General features: G+C 38.3%; 1 protein-coding gene across 1 annotated transcript; it reads right to left on the bottom strand.

Annotated features, from left to right (window-relative positions):
• LOC139717627 (uncharacterized) lies at nt 1-17,540 on the bottom strand (the record flags this gene model as incomplete). The annotated part of the gene is made up of 13 exons (XM_071629134.1): nt 1-1,237; nt 2,203-2,333; nt 3,154-3,258; nt 3,776-3,885; nt 4,359-4,635; nt 5,312-5,411; nt 6,231-6,320; nt 7,266-7,486; nt 8,199-8,292; nt 8,933-9,087; nt 9,846-9,974; nt 14,402-14,614; nt 17,529-17,540. Coding segments are annotated over 13 exons (2,022 nt in total), but the record flags the coding sequence as incomplete, so codon positions are not given.
• Between the last annotated feature and the right edge of the window lie 1,216 nt (nt 17,541-18,756).

Here is an 18,756-nt window from a genome sequence, read left to right as displayed (position 1 = left end):
TGTACATGTAACATGCAGCTCACCACCTCTCAGATGGTTTATCAATTAATTGAATTATTATTCCCACTAAATCGTTTGATCAAATCAAAATAACTTTGAACATTGAGACGTATCAGTACATCCTTGCACTTTTTGCATATTGTATTCTCCCTAGCTCACATGATGGAGCTCAAGAAGCTTTTGTGTCTTTTATTTTTTAATGAAAAAAAAAATCTTATTTTCTTGGTTTACCAAGAATACAGTAAAAGGTACATCAAGTAGTATTGTACTATCATCAACTCTTACAGTATGAACTGTCGATTTCTTAAATCCCTCTTTAATATATATGTACCGGTAAATGACTACATATACAACAGTCAAAGAGTTATAAGTCGTGAAGGCACACAACACTTTATATTTTAGATTTGGTACTTGCTGCCATTATATTAAGAAGAAAACAGGCTCCATCATTTTGACAGCTTCTGTTTCAAAGAATACAGAAACCTCTACTCATAATGATCTGGAATAATCATTTTGTTGACTGAATCTGCAATTACAACATCTGGCCCCTGTTGCATAAAACTTTTTACCAGAGAAAAACTAAGGTTAATTTTGAACAGAATTTTACTTGTGTTACTTCAATGGCGGAATCTTACTACCCTGAGATTACAGTTCTTATCAGAGTTTTTCTCAGGTTAAACGTTTTATGCAACAGGCCCCTGACATGATCTGAGCTGTTAAACGGTAGCAGAGCTATTGCTATAATATTGCTGTTGAGGTCACACTTTATACAACAGTTACCACACGATGTGGCCCTACATTGCCAGTCTTTATATCTTGAGCTTGGGTTGCCTCAAGCTATGATACACACAGCTACTCCTTGAAGGGTAAAGGCGAAGCAACCTTCTCCTTGTGACGCTCCCTCAAGGAGCTCTTCGACCCGCCCACATCATCCTCCAATCCGCCAACCGCTCCGCCTTTCTGCAGCGACCCCACCGACCCCCCGAGGGCAGCCTTCCTCTCTTCGGGTGTCCAGTTTGGAACTGTGGTCTTGAGCACGTCCAGAGTGGAACCGGAGTTCTCGGAGGACGGGGCTGATGTGGTGGCCTGGTCGCTGCTTTGCAGGACGTTGTTGGGGAAGCTGGGGTCTCTGAAGACGGCGATGCCCTGGTCGGCCATGTTCCATGCATCTCTGTCGCTGCTGTTGTCCCGCATTGTAACCAGAATTTCATCCAGATGAAGGTCCTTAGCTTTCAGACTGGAAAGAGACAAACAATCATGCATTAATAATGGAAATTCAATTTGAAAAGGTATTCATCTACTTACAAGATTAGCTACAAAATGAGCTATAGCCAGGGCTCTGCCAACATTTTTAACAAGGCCCCACAATGCTTGTGCATACTCACTCAAATTTCCTGTGACTGCAACATCCACAAACACTTTCCATGGCTTTAATGCATGGCCTTTTTTTTTACACCATATCACATCTTTTCTTTATTCCATTCAAGCACAGAAAATAACAGTGAATCTGGTCAATCATCTCCACACTTTGAGCTCATTTTAATCATTGCAGTCTTTCCATTCTGGAAATACATCTAATCCTAAAGCATTCACACAAAACACAGATGATATACCTATATCTGAACTCTGATTGTATTTATTTTAGGAAAGATTTATAAGCAAAAATAATGGTCTTGCCCTAGACATGGCACCTTTGTATACAGTAATACAATGGATTTGCAGTGACACTTTACAGACTCACTCTGAAGTTCTGGAGAAAAAAACAAAATCATGGCAATCACTGGTTTTCTCCAAGATTCAAGAAGTTTGTTAAAAATTGTACAAAAACCATTCATATACAAACAAACAAAAAGGATTTAAAAAGGAACATGTCCTGCAAAATTTCGCTGTTTTATCAGGTTATCTTGTTATATCTTTCTGCTCTGTTATTACTTCACAGTCTGTTACACAATATTTCCCAGAAATCAAATATGCACGACATTTTTATATGATGGATATCAACCATATTTGTGCCCGCAGCTTTAGAATTCACTGCATAAGATACCATGGATGTGAAACATACAATGCCAAACTGCCAGCATGTATTTCATTTCAGTAATTCTGGGAAAATGAGCGCTAAATTTTGACAACAACAACAACAACAAAAAAAAAGGAGCACAGTATTTCAAGTTCTGTCTGAGGATGATTTGCCCCATAACTTACGCCAAATCCCTCTCCTCGGTAGCAGACATGACAATCTTGGCGACGACCTTCTGCAGCGTGGGTTCCTTGGTCTGCACAAACTGGGTCAGGCTGGCGGTGAGACTATCCTCCTCCAGCAGTCTGCTACACGCCTGGTTCAAGTGCGACAAAACCATGTTCTTACAAACTCACAAACTACGACGAGTTCAAATTCAAAATGGAACACATCAGAGAGCAATCATGCCTTAACCCCTTAATGTGCCCATGAACTTTGCTATTATTCACCAAGCTTCCTAATTGCTATTTGATTGATTTCCAATCAAAACTTGACTATGTTAGACAAGCTGGACAATCTCTTATCATTCATGTCACACACAAACATAATAATTATGCCAAAACACATACAAACACACAGTCAAGCTCATGTGGAAAGGACAGACGTATGCGAGAGCAGCTCAGCCGATGCCATCTCTAGCACTTCTTCATTTGATTTTCTTTCAGTTCAAGATCAGCAAATCAGCCAATACTGATAGTCAAAATGAAATCTTGCACATCTTTCACATTCATGGCAAGGTTAATTCCTTGAAATGATCAGATAATTAAATTGTACACTGTGGATTTACACAGACACAAAATTCCGTCAGTCACAAATCTTTCTGACTACTGTAAAACCAGAAATGTTCATGTGCAATCGAATTTTGCGAATTTCACGGGAGCCAAGATTCATGACAAATGCACATGAAATTTCTTGTCTTCACTGATATGGACTGACAAGTGGCAATTTGCAAAATTTTCATGGCGTAAACAAGGCTGTCGGCTCCAATTTGCAAAAAATTTCATGCCGCGAACATGTCTTGCCATACAGAAGTCCTTTGTTTACAATGCAACCCAAGTGGTGCAGATCAGAGAAAGCAACAAACTTGACATCACAACATCTTGTCATATGTATGTCTTTGTCTGAACTATTCCTACCTCAGTGTTTTCAGCAAAGTAGAGGAGAATCTTTCCGGCCAGCAGGTAGATACCTGCATCCAGTGAGTTACTGGTGATGTCCAGTAGATTGGGCAGCAGGTCATCCTGAGAGAAGGATGAAGGTGAGTAAACAAAAATAGAAATCAAATTGTTCTTATTTACATGTTCATGTATATATTGATTTGTTTTTTTATTCCAATAAAACACATTAAAAAAAAAATAGAAATCAACATATGCCTATGTCCTTCACTTTCTCTCTCTCTCTCTCTCTCTCTCTTCAGATTGAAACAAGGATTAGTGGTGCTTAGGGTTTTATTATCAGTAATAAATAATCAAGAAATCTGAAAAAAAAAATTGTTTACTCAAAATAAAATTGCTGTTTGGAGTAAATTTCTGAATTCATAAGGAGGCAACATTGTTTTGCTTTTTTTTTTTAAAGTTTCTTTTTTGAAAATGAGAATAAAAAGTGAAAAAATTGTAATTGATAAAACACTTGTAATACGAATAAGGTGATAAGAAACAGTGCCAACAAAAAATGTCTTTTTCATTTGTTTTTTTCTCTCTCTCAATTCTACATTTTTGGGGTTAATGTTCATTTTAAGTGCCTGCATAGGAGACTAACCTGTTCAAGAATGACGTCTGAACTCTCAATGGCCATCAGCTCCAGAGTCTGGAGAGCCAGTCTCAGAGTCTCATTATCTTGGCTGGTGCAGAGGGAAACCAGAGCAGCAGCTGAGGGATTCAAAATCAAAATAAATGTAATGTTACAGAAAATACTGCAAAGTTAAAAACAGTCCATGTGAGCATCAGTGTGAACTAATAAATGAACCAAACTTTCAAGACATTAGAATGTTAAATGACATAAAATTTAGCTATGACAAAAAAAAAAAAAAGATTCTACAGACCACTTCTTTCCCAGCAAGAGAAAGATGAAGAAGAGAAGGAATAGCAGTCACAACAACCAGCAACAAATAATGAGTTATCTCTATTTTGTCTTCCCTAGAGTTGATATCTCCATTGCCCTGACACTAGCCTTTTGTCAATGCCCTCTCGCTGTAACGGATGAGCGAACGGACGAGCAAAGCGAGTCCAGCCGAGCCCCACTCGGCTGGGCTCTCTACACCATACAGCAAGAGGGCCTTGACAAAAGGCTACCCTGACACCAGCATTCATTATTCCCTCATCTTGGACCCCAAGTCTCTCACATGGAGTCAGCATGCTAGCCATCTGAGTCCTGATGTCCGCGCTGAAAGCCAGGTCCAGGTAGATCCCGGCCACGTAGCGCCGCGTCACGTCAGATCCCGTCTTGGCAGCATGCGCGAGGTCCTCCAGCCCACGGTCAGCGATCACGGCGTGCTTGTTCTCCTCGGAGTCGGAGACGATGTAGGAGAGGGCTGTGATTGCCTCCTGTACCAGCCGAGGGTTTCGGGAGTGGAGGAGGGTGGTGAGGGTTGCCACGCCCCCATTCTCTACAAATTGATCCTGTCAGAAAAAAGAAGTTTCACATCAATTTCTGAAATTTCTTCGTATCTGTACTCTCAAGGCTTTATATAATATAGGTCGTTAATATATTCAAATTCCATATGCGTTGTGTTCACAAAAGATTGCCTAACAATCACAAAGCTCGCCAGACACTTGCCTTACCTACCAAAAACTGAATACTCAGTAAATTCCTGCCAAATAAATTTAACTGGAGGGAGCAGGTGTATAAAATGGTTTGCAACTAGGCTGTAAAGAAGAGAACCATCTATGAGTTTTAATACATTGCACAACGATGTCAGTTAAAATGAAGAAGACCTGAAATGCATCTAAATAAAGTGACTTTGTACATGAAAGAGCCTGAACTTTGATACTACAAGGACCTGAATTCAGACTTTTGCCTGAAAACTGGCATCCCTGATTACAGAAACAGTCTATTGGTTCTTAGTTTCATAATGTCATAAATCCATTACGACCATGCACTCAATGATTTCAATTGTTTCCTAATATCAGTTCATATGAAAACACAGTCAAATAACCATTAGCCGTCACACATACTGGCATGGTCCCAGCTTTCAGTTAGACCTAGCCCCATGTGCAGTGTTTCACGTCAAAAGTAGAAAACCAGAGGGTAACTCTTGTTGGTCAAACCTGGCCTGTTGGCCGCCATGATCCTAACCTGAATTGCTGGAACAATCAGAAGTTCAGCGAGAGCCTCAGTGGCATACTCTTGGATGGCTTCATCTGTGGACAGGCCGAGTGAGATGAGTACCTCCAGTCTGCAATAAATGGGTCAATCAAACATTATAGTCCTCTGATGCAGATAATGTAAGGTCACTTAAACCTTTGCTCTATCCTTGTAATCATGTGCAAGAAAAAAATGTTACATGCGTATACTCTTTATATCATGGTTAAAGCAACAAAATTGTTAACAGGCCAAAAACTTCACAAGTAGTTATGTCTAAATCTTACTTTGGAAGGTGGTATAATGAAGAATGAACTGGACTTAGCTTTTACCAACCACTTGATAAAAGAAGTATACAAAAATTGACCACATGAATTGTTTTGAACAAAATTTAGCCTATTTTTGAAGATAAACATTCCCTTTAAAAAAAAACTAGAGAAGTGTGGAACAGCTGCATAATAATACAACATGTTTAGATCACAATGATGCCACATTGAAACTCAATAGTGCAATGATTGCAAAGCTACAGAAAAAAGAAAAGAAAAAGCAAGGTACTTTATCCTATTTGCCTGTAGTAATGAGGAGGGAGGGAGGTTCCCTAATTGCTTGCTTCTAAGCATTCAACACTTCCTTTACTAGCAGTAACATAAAAACATATAAATTCGAACGTAAATTAAAGTGAGTTGACAGTTTGATAATTGTTGACAATTGATATGATTTATATAGTGACATAATATTATCATAGATATCACTATAAACAATGATCAATGGAGGAATATATCTTTAACTATATTTCATCTATTATATTTCTTCATGAATAAATATGTTCACATATGCATGATGCTATTAAGTACTTCTTCATTACTATAATACAGGGCCATAGATGTTCTCAGGGAGTTGAATGATATCTTACCCGCTTTCAGCCACAATTCTAAACTTGCTGTCATCTCCTGCAGTGGCCAATGTTGCCAACTCAAAGGCTGCCTGGCGCTGCTCCTTAAGTCTGACAGAAACAAGGAAACGGCATTATCATTTACGACCTATTCTAAAATACACAATTGTAATGCACACATGGAATCAAAAAGTTCCATACCCAGTGGTTTACAGTAGGGCTTAATGTGTAAATATTCGACATATCTTATGAACATACCTTGGCAAAAATTGTGCCTCGTGATGATTTTATTTTATTCTGGTAAATACTGTTACAAATGCCACTTTAAATATCACAGGACATCATCTGGACAGTGATGACCGCAAACACAGGCTCTCAAAGGATTTGCTTTTGTTTTTGTTTTTTTAAGCTTGATGTACATCAAAGTGATTACTTTTCTTTTATATTATAGAATTTTACTTAAAGTGTCACATGGGCTTATTATTATTAAAAAAAAAAAAAAAAATTTGCTATGCACCATCTCTAATGGTGGCATCACATTGTACCTAAACTGGTACATTGTAGATGGTAATAGAATTTAGAAATATGGGATAATCATTTCTGTGCGAAGGTGGCTCCACACATTTTCAATAGCCAATCGACTGTTTAAGTGCATACAGAAGGTCACACGACTGCACCTGAACCAAACATGAAGGTTACATGAAAGCTACACAGATATGAATCTTCACTATAAGAAGTTTAAGTGAAGGACACATGAAAGAAACACAAGATTTTGACACCACTCACGAAGTTCCTGCTGGAGCTTGAGAAACTCCACTGGTGGTCATACGATGGCTTAAAATGCCCTTGCGAATGACATGACGTTTATACAATATGAGCCAAATTTGAACATCAATTTCCATTATCATGTTTTCATCTTTGCTCAATTTTGGGACACTGTGATGCCTGCTTGCCAGCAAATTGTAAACACTGAAATACAATGAGCATGATATGATCTCATCAGAAAAGAATGCAAACACCTTTCATAGCATGCACAACCACTGACATTTCCCTCACCTCCCGTTCTTGGCCATCTCGACGACCTTTTCAACGTCGCGACTCATGACGAGGCTCTCTTCCAGGAAGTCGCCGATCTTGAACTTGAAGTTGTAGAAGAGCGTCCAGCCGGCTGTCCAGATACCGAAGAGGTAGATGACATGCAGTCCATAGTAGATGAGCGAGTAGATGGCATTGACGTAATCCTCGGTGCAAGGTTCTACCGTCGTGCAGCTGAAGTTCTGTTGAAGTTATAGGGAGTGCAATGTAAGTGCAAGATAGGGTTTGGGGGTAAGTAACCAGGTAAGTTTGGTGTAGGGCAATGGTGTATGGGCAAAGATAAACAAACTATCATTGTTTCTGTCTCTCTCCATACACAGTAACACATTTTTATATCTCATATTTGCATTTATACAGTATATTCCTTTCACAATTTATATAATTTTATTTCTTTACCTACAGAAAAATCTATATCAATATCAAAATAAATCTTGGTAAATGGAAAATGGCTAGATAGATAGACAGTAGCTTGATGTAAGATTTCATGTTGATCTTGATTTTGCAGTCCTGCATGTGTACTTTGACAACATTAAATCTATTTTTGATTATATACAGGAACGCCATATATTGGATTCTCACTTTTGACAATATTTCCCTTATATTATATGCATTTGTCTAATGATATAATGTAGCAATGGTATTCTTGGTTGCCAGGCGTGAACATCTGATCAAATGCAAAACATAGACGATATATGTATATCGTGCAAAACTATGTTGTCTTCACTGTATATAAAAAGGCATGCAGAGCCACGTTTTATGAATAGCATTGCTCCTACTACACAAAACCATCATAAAATGGTGTAATGTGAAATCCCCACTTTATCCCCATCCCATCCTCCATAAAAAGAGATGCTGTATCTGATATAGCATTGACAACCAGCTGTGTATGCTTACCAGCACAGACAGAAGGCAGAGAACACCAAGAGCCAGAGAAGCCGCCCAGTTCAGCATTGTCATGACGTTGAAGATAGCCATGAAGAACTTCGGCCTGGAGTGGACAAAAATGGATGAGGTCAATATGGTGCAAATGGATGACCCATGTACAATCTTACCGATGTGCTGTCACCAACAATCAACATGGCTCACAAATTTGTATATGCAACTTATATTTCCCTACATCGACATAGGAGAATTTCATGAATTTGAAAACTTTGCATATGACCAAACCGATGGAGCAGTCAATATAATGATTGTTTAAATGGTCTACATACAGTACAGCTAGATACTGGTCAGAAATGAATCATAATACAATCACAAGAATACTGTAGAGGGCAGAAATAATTAAATTGTGAGCAGTAAAGTCACATCAGATAAAATTAAATGGGTTAGTCAAATACCGGTTAGTGATTGGCTAAACACAGTCACGTGATGGAGGCACACTGGTTATGTTCGCCCATGGGCAGAACATTTTTGTAATGTTCTCCCGCGAGAAAACATTTTCACGTAACAAATGACAAACGATACCACTCGGGATAGGGAGAGGGAGGGGGAGGGGGAGGGGGAGGGGGAGGGGGAGGGGGAGGGGTAGTATAACTCATGAGAGATACTGAAAAAAGCTGACATTTACAAATTAGGAACTCAAGATGAGTACTATTTCTACCAAGAATCCGGCACTGGTCCACATTTACCACAGGCTAGATGGTCCAACGAAGCCTGCCTTGTGGGAGAAAGACGGACACTGGAGCAAACCATAGAGGGCGACAACACAAGTCCAGAGACCCGAGTACCAGTAGGTAGTGAAGAAGGCAAAGAGAACAAAGAGCCAGTTGATGTAGATGGAGGCCTGGGGAGGGAGAAAGAAAATACAGTCATTCCAAGTGGCCACCAATAAAAGTTTGTCTCACTGGGGGGTGGGGGGTTAGTTTCAGTTCTTAGCTTGACAAACTTGTGTCATTATGTTTAGCTGTTCTGACCTAGCTGACAACAAAATTATAATTAATTTTGAAAACCCTGGTTTGGGTCTGTCAGCAGTAAGTAGTGTTAGTGCTCAAGTGCGGCATCCTTCCTGTTATGTCATGGAGGAGGGGACGGGATACTTAAACTGGATTGCTCCCTTTTTAAGTAGCCAGGTAAAATTGGATCCACGCTCCAATCTCTCATTATCAATTGGATCCTCCTGTCTGCTTCTATAGTTTACAGCAAACTTGGAAAAACCAACATTTCCTTCTTTTAGGATTATGTCCATTCTTTAATAAGGAGATGCGTACACTTGTACCAAGGTAACATGCATGTACATTTTCTAAAAGGCAGTTACAAAGCTGCCATGTGCTTTGTTAATATTTCTTTCTTCATCATCAAAATATCCAGCAAACAATTTTAGGATATTAAAAATGAATGCTGGTCAAAATTTGTATGGACAAGAGAGGGGCTAGAAAGAGAAATGATGTAGACTGTTTTTGTATTTATAGATACTTCTAAGACATTGCGAATGTATCTTATTAGCTTATATATCAGGACACTAGGGATGGTACTCGCAGATTAGACAGCAAGAAAAACACCAACTAATATTAATAGAAATAACAATAAACAGAACAACCATACCCTGAAATCTCGCAGCAAGGCCTCTCTCCACCTCAGTGTGGCCACTTCCTTGATGAGGGATGTCCTTATCTCTTCTGTCTGCCCCGCCCCAAGGTCATTCTTCGCCTTCGTTGCCAGGTCAACAAATGACTGCCACAAAATAACATTAGAAATAGGAATATAAGTGCCTATAAAGGCTGTACTCATTCATGGCTTGGGACATTCTTTCCCTCTAGTGTAAGTTTATAAATGACACCTAAAAACAGAAAAAGAACATTGCGTACCTGTACATACACTTGTAGTTTTTTCTATACTTTATAAATTTGTTCAAACTAATGGAGCACTTTTTAAAAAGTTGATGTTTTCTCTCATCTATAGAGTATGCACAAAAAGGACACTAACTTATAATTAAACTACTAATAATTCTTTGATGCTGCTGTAAGCGTAGCAAACAAAGTATACCATGAGCGCTAGACATACAATAAGGTCCTAAAACACTATAGAAATAAACAGAAAAACAAGAAGAAATTCCCCAGGTTCTTGTCATCCCATGATAATTTATAACTCTCCAAAAAGAAGTAATTTTCTCCATGCGAAGGACACTTTGCTTAAATGTGTATCAAAAAAATGAGAGAACTGTGGGAAATGTCAGACTGTAATGTATCCTACTGCCTCACATGACATGTTTAACTCAAATAGTCAAACCCTGAAAGTGTTTAAACTGTTAATCTTCTTAAAGGATAAATTCAAGTTTGCTTTGTGCAATACATGTATGTACTCCTCTATTCTCTTGAGGGATGATATAATTGAACTTCTTATGAACATCATTTTACAGGCATTCTATCTGTTTCAATAAGTAAAATCAGTAGGCATGCATGATGGGTGTGCCCTACTATTAAAATGTTTGTAAAAAAATGTCTCTGCATTCAGGTGTAATACTGTATGGAATACCAATCAAGCATTCTACGATCCGACGTATGCTTTTTAAGATCTGGCAATAGGTGATTCTACACAGTGTACAAATTGTTAGAGGCGAAGGCCAGATGAGCAACTTTTACAAATACTTCACCACTCATAAATAACCAATTATGACCAATAAGCCAAAGTGACATATTATATGTTTAAAAAAAAGTAGAAGAAGAAAAAAAATTAATACAGTGAACACATACCAGGGTATAGTAAGTGGAATGAGCAGTGTAAGAAAGCAAGAATTTAAGTAGTAGAACTAACGTGAAAGACAAGTAACTATTTCAGAAAAGTTATGTACTTAAGGCAATTACTGCTCGAGGCAATACAATGGAGTGCGAAGAAAACTTATTTTGCCAAAAAAACATGTAAGATTTCTACTAAAAGTTAGACTCATGAAAAGTACACAGGTTTCCTAGACACAATTATAAGTGGAAACATCAAAATACACATTATACTTCAGATCAAGAAGAATGTGTTACAGGTATAAACACACAGAACAAGGCTTTTGAGGCAAGGAGTGAAATAAAATAACTAAAAATCTTTGCAAATTGTCATTCCTTATACTAAGTACTATTAGCAAACACTGTTTCCATACTTCACATTTCCTTTTCCACACATGTACACATTCTAGTAGGCTGATGTCAAATTCTCTCCTAACTACATGTACTGTAAGTACTAAAACGGAGACCAGCATCACCTGTAGACTTATCATGCTTTTGTTTTACTTTGTATTTACATGTATGATGTATACATACTGTGTTTGTTTGATTTGATTTATTCCAGCATGAAAACACAAATTGAAAATAGATTTCAAAAGCAAGAAGACAAAGAAGTGCAGCGAATACTGTGTAAAAAAAAGAAAAAGAAAAAAAAAGAAGAAGTTAAGAGAAAGAGGAAAATTCAGGAAGCATAAATTCACTAATCAAGTACTACATGCATTATGCTTTTTGGGCAAGTCCAAGCTACACATTGTATTTGATCACACAAGACTGAAAATTCAAAATGGGTCAATGTACATAAACTTGGTATCATTTTAAAGCTAAGAAGTTAAAATACATGAATTTCAAAAAGAAAAAAGAAAAATCCTTCCGCATAACCAGCAATAAATTAATTAATCTGCATAAATGAAAATTTAGAGTAACGCGTGGGACATTCAAAAATCCTGCATTTTAAAATATATCTTTTAATTTTTACAAGCTTTTATGAAAATAAGTATGGTGACCTTAAGTCTGACCAACAAGTTATCATGACTGTGATTTTCAGTTTCTCAACTGATTAAATATGCAAATGAGGGATGGGCCAAAATTAGCATGTCCCACGCGTTACTTTTTTAGGTCATTATTTCTCATTTGCATAAAAGTTAATGATTTAATTGACTTGAAACTTTCAAAAGACCAAATTCACAATGGACCTAATCATATCCACGAGATAAAAAGTTAGTCTGATAAATCTCATACTTGCAATTTTCAATTAATAGTAACGCGTGGGACATTTTAGTAACGCGTGGGACGATTTGTGTACAAGTCAATGGAAGTGTACTAAATCTTAGTCTTCTATGGGAAATGTGTACATTATTGAGGGATTTTTTGTAATTTGGTGAATTCTGACTTGAAATTTGGTGAAAAGTTCCACTTTGGATAAATAATTCACAAAAGATCATTACATGCTATTTTCAAGGTCACATTCAAAGTCAAATGTCAAAAAATAAAGGATAACACAAGCATTTCATATTTTTTATTATATCTATTGTTCTGGTGGGTCTAAATCATTTAGATTGCAAGAATTTATTAGAAATACATCTATTTAGATAATTAGTACCCACATATTAAAGTTTCTCTGAGCAAATGTGCAATTTACATCACAATATTCATAGTGACAAAAATGTCCCTCGCGTAATACTTGTCCCACGCATTACTATACCTATTTTTCTATTATTGACCTTGAGAGAAAACAGTTTCATGATTTTTTCTGAAAAGTTTTGTTTCAGGTACAGTTATTGTTGTAGAAAAAGATGTTTGTAATGATTTTATAGTATACCAAGTATTTTCACAATAATTGAGATAAAAGTAAAAGAAGAAAAAAAGGACAATTTTTGTGGTCCCACGCGTTACTGGAGAATAAATTTGCATAAATTAAATACTGAACGCGTGATTTTCATTATTTCTATTGTTTTGAACGAAGATGCCTACTAGCTACCAAAAGCAACCCAACATATGAAGTTTCAATCTTAACAGTGCAATATAGGGCTAAATCTTCTTGTGATGTCCCACGCGTTACTGGTGCAAAATAGCTTGGACTTGCCCTTTTTGATACATCAGTGAGAGGACCCTGTCCTGGAAACGACATGGGTGTACTATGTATAAATAGATAATTTTGCAAGTGGTCGAAGTTGTTATCATGGTGTACAGCAACAGATGGAGAAATTGAGAAGTGCATGCATCCATTTACAGACAAAGAGCTGTTTCAGAGGGGAAAAAAACATAATTTCTTACAGCATAAAGCAACACAATTGTTAACACGTCCGTAGTTTCTTAATGTCCATCACAATTGATACAGAGTGTATTCATAAAATGCCACTTTCACAAGACTTTTATCATCTTCTTTCAATATTGTTTTCGTACTTTCCACACTTTCCACTTGAACGATGTCTCTTTGAATCTCAGTTTCTTCTGTTCAGTTATCTTTTTTTCCCATCGATGCCTCATTATCCCTAAAAAGATAATCACATTGGTACACCAGTCTCCCTCCCCAGCTCTCCTATTGTGTGTGTGTGTTTTTTTTTTTTCCAGTTGCTTCATTTCATTCTACCTTTATATCTCTTGAAAAGAGATATACAAATTGTATAACAGACTCATCACTGTTGAATACACAAACTTGACAGAAATAAATGGCCAATTAAATTCATTGACAGTCATGAAGGAAACAACCGCAGTAAAACAAAATATGGGTGCCTATTCCGTTCTATATGATGAAAGCATCCTTTTTTTCTAACTAGAGGGCATCACAATATCAATGCACTGTCCTTAGAATACAGAGAAAGGTTAGGTAAGGTTTGACCACTGAGGGAAGATTGATAGTGGTACATGTACATAATAGAGGAACACCATTTCAACAATATTTTATTGTTGTTTCATTAATGTTTATTAATGCTTTGTTGTGCTTGTGATTTGACACTGAGAATCACGCACACACACTTGTAACAGAGCATGCACACAAAGCAACCAAGAGCAACTGCTGCTGCACTCTCTTGTGCTTGAGGTTTGTCAAGGAGGGATGTGCATGATCTTAATACACATACTAGCATGCATGTATCTGGCCAGCCATGGCCATGATTTCACCCAAAATCGGAAGGTGCCAAATGCCATGAAATGAGCACACTGATATTTTCGTGCTGAAATTAAATGTGATCGAGACCAGTGGTGATTTTTGTGTGTGTGTGTTGTTTAGATTTGTGATACAACACTGATTCACCAAAATTCATGAAAATTTGACTTTCGTGAAAATAACAGCTTTTACAGTACTTTGGGCCAGTTTTGATGATGTTTATCAGAATTATCCCCCAAAACAACTTACAGTCACTGCACTGGACAGTCTTAGGTCTAATATACCTCTTGCCGCTTCGCCATGGGAACCATCTTGAGGATGCAGCGGTCGGCGATGCGATAGTCGTCCAGGGTGTAGGCATCCCGCAGGTACTGGCCCTTGAAGCGAAGCCGGAACTGGTGGTCCTCGCGCCCCATCACATAGAGGATGTGGAGCAGCTGGGCCCTGATCCTGGCCAGGGTGTCTAGGGCACTGCATTGCAGCACAAAGGTGTGCACCTGTGTCACAATTGGGACAGGGAATATGATAAAAACTAGCACCACCTGTTTTGCAGCCAACATGGAGGTTTGCAAATTGTTTTGAGATAGTATTCAGAATGGCCAGCGCCACGTATTTAAAAGGTTTTTTTTTCTGGTGCCACTTCCGGGGTAAAAAAAGTGGGGGGGGGGGGGGGGACTAAAGTGAACTAAAAAGTGGCAAAGTTGCTCTCAGGTGTTATGCCTTTGTAGTATGTCAAATATTTGAATCAAACATGCAAACAAAGCACAGAGTATACTGATCTTCTACAATCAGTTTTTGTTTTGTTTTGTTTTTGTTTTTAAGCAGCATTATGAAACAAGCAGGATGGTTGCTTCATCTCAACTTGTGAATTTTGTGTCAATGGGTACATATTGCCTAAGGATAATTGGGATAATATGTAAACCTAGTGTCATTACAGAATGACTTTGATTAAAGCCCATTTACAGTATAAGTGGATTGAGGAAATGCAGCAATACATGTAAATGTATGTACAGCTGTAGGACACAATCAGTGAACAGGTGAAGTTTGAGGAAAGTTACTTTTTGAAAAGTTATGAATATTTGAAGTTTTGGTTTTGCAATCTCTGGACAAGAAGATCTACACTGTACATTGTGTAATGTCATGTATGGACAATGACATTTCCTAAAGAAAATATAAAGAAAATCTAACATGTTTCCTATATAAATGCACTTTTTTTTTGCATAATGAAAGAGCACTTGACTTACAAGTACATGTACCTCCTTCAGAAGGAGCAAGGGGAAACATGATACGTTAAATCTAGTATTATAAGATGAGGGAATGCTTACTTTTCATATACAGGTAAGTTCTTATCTATCAGATGTCTATTTATAAATCTTTTAAGATTTATATTTTCTTAATTCTATATCAATATGTGATGTCACAATCAGTATAGCGACTCCTACTTTGTAGCTCCTTCTACATACGAATAGTCATACGTCATCTCATCCAGCAATGTGTGTCGCGGAAACAACAAAAATTTCAGAGATAATCAAGTCAGGCCCCCGTCACATATAAACATGGATTCTCAAGGATCTGCATGGTGATCCAGGGAGATACAGGGAGATCCAGGATAGTTTCAACCTGGATTGAAGTGTTGACAAGCTTTGATATGACTGTACCCACGGTATCAACACGGCAGCTACACGGATAAGGCCGGAAGAGCGCGGCATCTACACGGTCAAGCGCAGCGTCTACACGGACAAACACGGCATCTGTACACTGATCAACACGGCAGCTACACAGCAGCCACACGGACAATCCTGGATTGCTTTGCCAACACGCAATCCCCAGATGACACTGGATGTTTTTGACCTCCAAATGTTGCTGTGTTGGCCTCCCGAATGTCCCCACATCTTCACGAACATATATGGATGTCTAAGATGTCAGAGTATTTAAAGGCGTCAAAACGAATCTCTCCCCGGATCACCCCCAATTTTATCCGGGGTGGTCTGGGTGATCTGGGATGTCTAAAAAGTTATGTGACTGGGGCTTCACACTTGATGTTGATGTTGCTGCTGAGTGCTGGCAGCACGGTAGGATGATCTTGGAAGGTAAATTTATACATTTTACTGAACGCCATGCAAAGCATTCACACATACCCACACACACAAGTTACTAGTAATGCATGTTGATGTATTGTAGACCCTACTGTAGGGTAGGGAGGTCTCTTTCCACCTCCCTGGATCCTGATTAAACTATCCACAACTCGTTTGTCACACATTCAATCTGCATGATTTTAGGGTCTCACAGCTCAGTTAAGTTTAATACTAGTTTTATATCTTCAGTTCTGACTATAAAAGCCCGAAGGGTCTAGAACATGCACATCTTTGTATTTTCTGTAGATATCTGTGGACGGCCCTGTGGACAGTTTACTTATACACAATTTGACGTGCTGTTCTGTTCAGCTCCTTCGCGATGTAATTCTACATATTTTTGGCAATCGTGATTCGACATGCTTGGCGCACTGCACTGCTTGCTACATCAACACAAGTAGCTATGAATTAGCATGAAAGATCCTACACTACTCCAGTAAGCACCATGTAACCATACACGTTACACACAACACCAGTAGGTTTCTGTAATAATTCTCTGCAGTCTGCGCTGCAGCAGCGATCACGCACTTGTCGCAATGATGGCCCACTCAATTATGCTAATCAGCGTCACTGTGACGTCATCGGTCCCACGGTAACCTCAGAGCTCGTGTCCGCAACGTTGAGGTCGTGCAGAATCAGTACACTGCGGTTGAAAATGGGATTTTCTCAACACCGCCGTTAATTAATCATAATGCCGAAAGATGAAAATAAAGATTAATGCAGGTCTGAGCGGCGAACGTTTGCGAACGTAGCGAATTTGAGATTCGCCAACTTTTCTGACGAATGTTTGCGAAAAATCAAAGTTCGTTTCTGCCATTAGCGACAGTTAGCGACTTTTAGCGATGTTTAGCGACAATTAGCAACACTTTAGCGAATGTTTGCGAAAGTGTTTGCGAACACAGGTGGCGAATATTAGCGAATGTTAGCAAATGTTAGCGACAGTTTTGCAAATGTTAGCGACAATTTTGCAAATGTTAGCGACAGTTTTGCAAATATTAGCAACTGTTTGCAAGTCCTTTGCGACAATTTTGCGAATGTTCTTGGACCTAGAAAAGTACCAGGCGATTGTGTATAGTAATACCCATAAAACGACATAAAACCTTCCACTGAATTCAGATCTCTTGTGACAACCGTTCAAGATGGATTTCCAGGATATGGAAATAAATTAATTTCTGCCAAGAAGAGGCTCAAGGTGTTGCTATCCTTGAAGAGCTTCTTTGTCAGGCTGCTGCTACAGCTATGTATTGTGCAGCATAAGAGAAATAAAATAAAGAAAAACAAGAAAGGAAGAAGAATTAAAAAAGAAAGTGAGTCAGAGAGTGCTTGTTGCAGAGGACAGACTTTAGTCAATATGAAAAGCTTTTGAAGCAATTACAATCATGATGCAGATGTCAAGAGCTTCAAGAACTTTCTTAGAGTGAAACCTCTTGTCTGTTTCAGAAGCTTTTATATAGGAACCATGTGGTTACTTGTTCGCTAGCAGTGGCGAATCATATAAAAATGTTAGCGACACCGTATTACGACCGTTTGCGAATTCTTACGAGTGTTTTGCGAATGTTTGCGAATGTTTGCAACTGTTAGCGAAAATACAAATTCGCAAAGGTTCGCAAAGAAATTTTGAACATGTTCAAAATTTCTTTGCGACAAGAAAAACTGTTTGCGACAATAAAAACCGTTTGCGAACTTTCTTGCGAATGTTAACGAACGTTTTGCAACCGTTTACGAACCCTGGCGAATTCCCAAATTCGCTACGTTCGCAAACGTTCGCCGCTCAGTGAGATACCCCCTCATCGCCCAAAAGTGAAATCATCCATGATGTAATACACTCCGAAAACACTGAATGCGCTGTCGTGCGTGGCTCAGTGGATATTGGACCAGTCTATCAATCACGAAGTTTGTGGTTCGAGTCCTCTGCTGCGGCTGTTGTGCCCTAAGGCAAGGCACTTTATCCTCATCGCTCAGTCCTTAGGTCTCGTGGTTGTTTGCTTGTTAAGCATTCGATGCTTCTTAAGCTGTCAAGTGAATTAAACTAATTCGTTCAGCTAACCATCCATCCATCAATTGCGAGACATATCAAACTAAACCAAACCAAACAAAGCCAAACAAACAAGTAAACAAACAAACAGACAGACAGACAGGACAGACAGACAGACAGACAGACCATCCCCGAGGTAAGAATAAGATGTTGACAGAAAAAGAAAACTTACGTATTGATATACAGATACAGAAGAATCCTGCGAAAAAGAAACAAACACAAAATTTCTCTTATTGCATATTAGAATTCGCTTCAATTAACCTTAATCTAATAACTCGGAAAGAACTGACTGTTTATTTTAAATCATCTTCAATTTTCCTTCGCGACATTATACAGTAGACTTGTTGCATGTTTCTGTTTAATAAAAGAAAACTTTTTGTCTCGACTGCAGTTTAAACTTCGCTTTAATTAACAGTAGGGTAATCAAATTAAACTCGAAAGGAAATGGGACTGTTTCTTTTAAATTTTTTTT

The sequence above is a fragment of the Diadema antillarum genome, unplaced genomic scaffold (assembly GCF_040938485.1).
Source record: "Diadema antillarum isolate AM-2024a unplaced genomic scaffold, OU_Dant_1.0 scf00000078, whole genome shotgun sequence".
Classification (NCBI taxonomy): domain Eukaryota; kingdom Metazoa; phylum Echinodermata; class Echinoidea; order Diadematoida; family Diadematidae; genus Diadema; species Diadema antillarum.
This window is presented reverse-complemented; position numbering and strand designations above follow the sequence as displayed.